The sequence below is a fragment of the Cyprinodon variegatus genome, unplaced genomic scaffold (assembly GCF_000732505.1).
Source record: "Cyprinodon variegatus isolate N-32 unplaced genomic scaffold, C_variegatus-1.0 Scaffold506, whole genome shotgun sequence".
NCBI lineage: Eukaryota > Metazoa > Chordata > Actinopteri > Cyprinodontiformes > Cyprinodontidae > Cyprinodon > Cyprinodon variegatus.
Window position 1 is genome coordinate 265,112 of NW_015150959.1, and position 4,346 is coordinate 269,457.

Consider the following 4,346-nt stretch of genomic DNA (forward strand, 5'->3'; position numbering starts at 1 on the left):
TTAATGACCCATGGAAACCTTGTACTTGTAGAAAATGAACGGTTGTTATTGATACGAATTAAAAAGTAGGGTAGCGTAATATGGCTAACTGACCGAGCTAAAAGAGGCTAACCTGTTAGCTACTGAGCACAGCTAGTCAGTGCTACCCAGCTCTTTATATCATGGTCTAACAGTTACTTTGCTCACCAGAAACAGATTTTTTCTGTTTTGTTATCGATCAGGTAAGACTTCATCAGTCATTAGACACGCTAACGCTATAGATACTCCCGGCGCATTGATGCTTCCTCATTATTGTCTGGGCAACCACAATGTTTTACATCATGTGGAAACATTCAGCTAATCATGTTGTGTGACGTCACTGGCATGAAGCAGGAACCAGCAGATCTGTTTCCTACAGCGTCTCTCCTCAGCAGCCTCTTACTTCATTAAACCAACTAGCGTCTTCCTGCCAGCCTCCCTGATGCCAAGCAGATCCCTCCGCTGAGCTGCCCTCTTCAAGCTGCTGGTTGACAAATTCAGTTTAACAGCAATTCATGCAGACATTTTTCGTATGATTTCACTTATTTATTGAATGTGGCTCAGAAGCATATCATTGAAATATTAGCTTCACTGCCATGTTGTGGCTCTTTGTAGAGTCTAGCCTGATTTAAACTTCATGGTGACTCGGTGGTTTTCTGATCCCTCGTTTAAAAGGAAGCACCTGCATACATTAAGAAAACACGGACCACTGTAGCTGATCCTTGACTTGCTTCCTCTGCTGGTTAGCTGTGTCTAGATGATAGAGAGCCTTTTCATGTGTAGCTTCTCATTGGTGGAAGGAGCAGCAGCACACCGTCCATCTTCCACAAAGCCTTTAAGGCCTAGCTCTTCCAACCCGTCTCCTGAACTAGCTCTGATTGTTAGCTTACATGTTCCATGCATTATATCCTTCTCTCTACGTCACTTTGGAGAAACTGATCAGATTTGATCGGGAACCAAACAGAACAGTCTTACTCTAGATAGGGAGTAGTGCAGCTCCTCTAATCCTTGGGTTGTGATTAAAAACTCCTGGTCATCAGACCTTTGGTTTCTGTTCTGCATTCTGTGGATTGATCTGAAAGTCTGTCTAATGCAAATCTCCCGTCTCTTTGTGAAGGTGGTCATAATGGGGGAGTGGTCCTTCCTCTCAGACATGCTGGACAAGGTACAGTCCCACTCCACGGTGTTCGGAAAGGTGTGGATGAGTGTTCTGTTCCTCTTCCGGATCTTCATCCTGGCTGCTGGAGTGGACAGAATCTGGGGAGATGAACAAGCAAACATGGACTGCAACACCAGAAGCACCGGATGCAGGAACTCCTGCTACAACCGATCCTTTCCTCTTTCCCACACCCGCTTCTGGGTGCTGCAGATCCTCACCGTCTCCACCCCGACCCTGGTGTACCTGGGCCACGTCCTGCTGGTCATTCGAAAAGAAAACAAAGCCAGGAGACGTCCAAAGCATAGAAACACGATGAAGAGAAGTGCTTTAGATGGACGAGGCAAAGTCCAACTGAGGGGAGTCTTATTGGCCAGCTACATCATGCAGCTGGTGTTCAAGATGCTGCTTGAAGTGTCATTCATTGTGGGCCAGTACTTCCTCTACGGCTTCCTGTTCATCCCTGCAAAGATCTTATGTGAGGACTACCCCTGCCCAACCCCTGTACAATGCTTCATCAGCCGACACACAGAGAAAACTGTTTTTGTAGTCTTCATGCTGGCATTGGCTGTTTTCTCTGTCCTTCTAAACATCGTGGAGTTGTTGTACCTGATGGTGTCCAAGCTGAAGGACAGGGGGGGCAGCAGCAGGGCTTCTCTTCCACCCACTCATTAAATATACTCCGAAAACTCAAAGCATCTTCCATGCTGCTCCATGAGATGTGAAGGACTCAGACTGGGTCAGAACCAGGGCATCTGCCCTCCCTTTGCTCTGGGTGTGAACTGGGAGCTCAGGGACATGAATCTGATCACTGGGAAAACATTGATTAATCTCACCAATAAACATCATGGATATTAACCTTTATGAGTTCCTCTCTGGTTATTTGGACTTAAGTCCAGAAATGGTCTGTATTGTGGGAATAATCCTCCCATTAATTGCAGCAGACCAGCAGTGACGTCTAGAACAGGAATAGGTGCAGTCTCTCTCTCTGGTTCTACATGGTTCCCTTAAGACCGTATTTGTCTGTTGGCCTTAAAGGCTTCAAGAGAAACAAACTAGTTTTTTATGGTCACCTTCATAAATATGGTGACCAAATGTCCAGATGCCCCTTCAGGTCAGAGGTTGGACCTCTATTATGGATGGATCATGTTTGGATCAGTCAGTCAGGCTTTGCTAGCTGATCAGAGGTCTGTCTGTCCTGGCACGGAGCCGATGGGACAGACTCTATGCCATAAGCAAATAGAAAGATGAACCGTTTGTTGATCTTGGCGAGTCTTTAGAAGCAGAAGTTCCTTCTGTGGTGGGCGATCCATGGTCTTAGGCTCTGGGGGTCTTTGAAACCTCCTGATCCCAGTCGGTGTCCAGCACATCATTGGGGAAGTCGGCTGGAGTGAATGAGGAGAACCCTGAGCCAGCCTGCTTGGATCCAGGACTCAGATGGAAGCACATCCTCTTCCTCAGACCCCCCCCACCATGGTCTGCTGGTCTCCGGTGTTGCTGGGCATCAGCGGTAGGTTGGTGGGGCTGCTGCAGTTTGCCGTTTGCTGTTTCCTGAGGAGGTTGTTGTGACTGGAGGTTCTGGCCTGGTTCCTGCCCCTCCCTCCTCCTCTTAGCCGGCGGAAGCTGGCTGCCTCGCTCATCATGGCCGCCTGTCTTCTCCACCCTACTGATGCTGTGCTCTGATGGCTTCTTCTCCCTGGGTTTGAAACAGAAGGCTGACAGCTTAGCCCGTAGGTCTGATGGTGTTCCAGCCTCAGCATCCTTCTGTTGCCTCATCCCTGGAGTCTCCTTCTCCACCTCCTCCTCTGTCTCAGGCATCTGTCCCTGTTCATTTTGCTCCAGGACTCCTGCAGATGGTTTTGAACAGCCCCTCGTAGCTGCATCATCCCCGGTTTGTTGAGTTGATGTAAACATGGGCGGTGTTACATCATGTGGGGACGGTGAGGGGCTGCTGGCCTGCAGATGGTCCAGACCATCCACTGGTTCCTCACAGCATTGGAGGGCATGTTGGTTTGAAGTGAGTGATGGATCACAGTTCGCCGTCTCTGGGTTGTTGCTTCTTAGCCTAGCAAAGAAGAACAGCATGCACTGTTATCCATGTGACAGCCTATCGGCAATCAGCTGTTCTACTGACGCCATTTTAAGAGCAATCCTAGAACTTCCAAAGCCTTGTTTTGGCTTAGAAAACAAACTGAACCGGAAGAACAGGTCCGCTCCTTAGGACTGGCAGCCCTTTGGGTTTTTCTGTTAGCCTGCAATGTCTGATACTGGTCTATGCCTCTGAAAGGACAGTTGTTAGGGGCATTGCTGGCCTGGCTGACCGTGCCCTAAAGCATGTTTTCTAAGGGCTGTGAATCTTTGGGATTCCCACATTCTTGGGGTCAAAATTTCTTTTAAATCCAAACAATTCGATTCAGAACTGATCAATTTACGATTCAAAACGATTCTCAGCATCTATTCCAGTTCTCTGGCATGAAAGAAGAGTACATTTATAAAGACTTTATAATTGTAAATATTTTATTTACCTATTGCAATAATGTAAACACCGAAAGGTAAATCCAAGACAACATGTCTTGCATGAGTCATGTCAAGCCCTTTCTTACGCTTTCTCACGCTGCTCATTGGTTTCGCCAAACACTACGGTGCTCCGCACCCACAAAAAAAAATCATTTTTAAAGAAAATGAGAATCAATTCTGAATCTTAAAATGTTAGAAACGTGATTTGAGCTCAAATCGATTTTTTTCTTCACCCCTAATATATATATATATATCTGTGAAGCGCCTCAGATATAAAAATGCTGGAGATGCCCTGAAGGACCTCTTGATACACGTCAACCATAGACTTTAAAATAAAAGGGGCTGCTTCTGCTGCTCAGATCGTGTTTGGTGTGAACATAGCAGAGGTAGGAAAAGCAGTGCCGCCATCAAGGAGGGGCTAACAGTGGAGCAGCTTTTCCTCCACTTCCGGAGGACTGGAGTAGAGTCGAGCGAAGTGCTCTGTTAGGAACATCAGGAACAATCAGATCTCTGATATCAGATGGAGCTTGGCCATTTAAGGCTTTATATGTGAGAAGGAGGATTTTAAATTCTATTCTGGATTTAACAGGAAGCCAATGAAGAGAAGTAACCAAACACCTTAGATCCAAACACACAAAGATCTTATATAAAGATT

At 46.6% G+C, this 4,346-nt stretch overlaps 2 protein-coding genes across 2 annotated transcripts in view; one reads left to right on the forward strand and one right to left on the reverse strand.

The window, feature by feature from the left end:
• Positions 1-1,141: 1,141 nt before the first annotated feature.
• On the forward strand, positions 1,142-1,919 carry LOC107094794 (gap junction Cx32.2 protein-like). Its single transcript, XM_015390636.1, has one exon. The coding sequence runs from the start codon at positions 1,145-1,147 to the stop codon at positions 1,847-1,849; it is 705 nt and encodes a 234-aa protein (XP_015246122.1). The 5' UTR covers positions 1,142-1,144; the 3' UTR covers positions 1,850-1,919.
• mcm9 (minichromosome maintenance 9 homologous recombination repair factor) overlaps positions 1,682-4,346 on the reverse strand; it is a 22,980-nt gene continuing 20,315 nt past the window's right edge. The window contains exon 15 of the mRNA XM_015390634.1: positions 1,682-3,239. Coding sequence (XP_015246120.1) covers positions 2,492-3,239 — 748 coding nt within the window. The 3' untranslated portion in view covers positions 1,682-2,491. The remainder of the gene's footprint in view (positions 3,240-4,346) is intronic.

Excerpts from the sequence above, each read along its gene's own strand:
- LOC107094794 (XM_015390636.1), top strand. The coding sequence starts at position 1,145 with ATGGGGGAGTGGTCCTTCCTCTCAGACATGCTGGACAAGGTACAGTCC.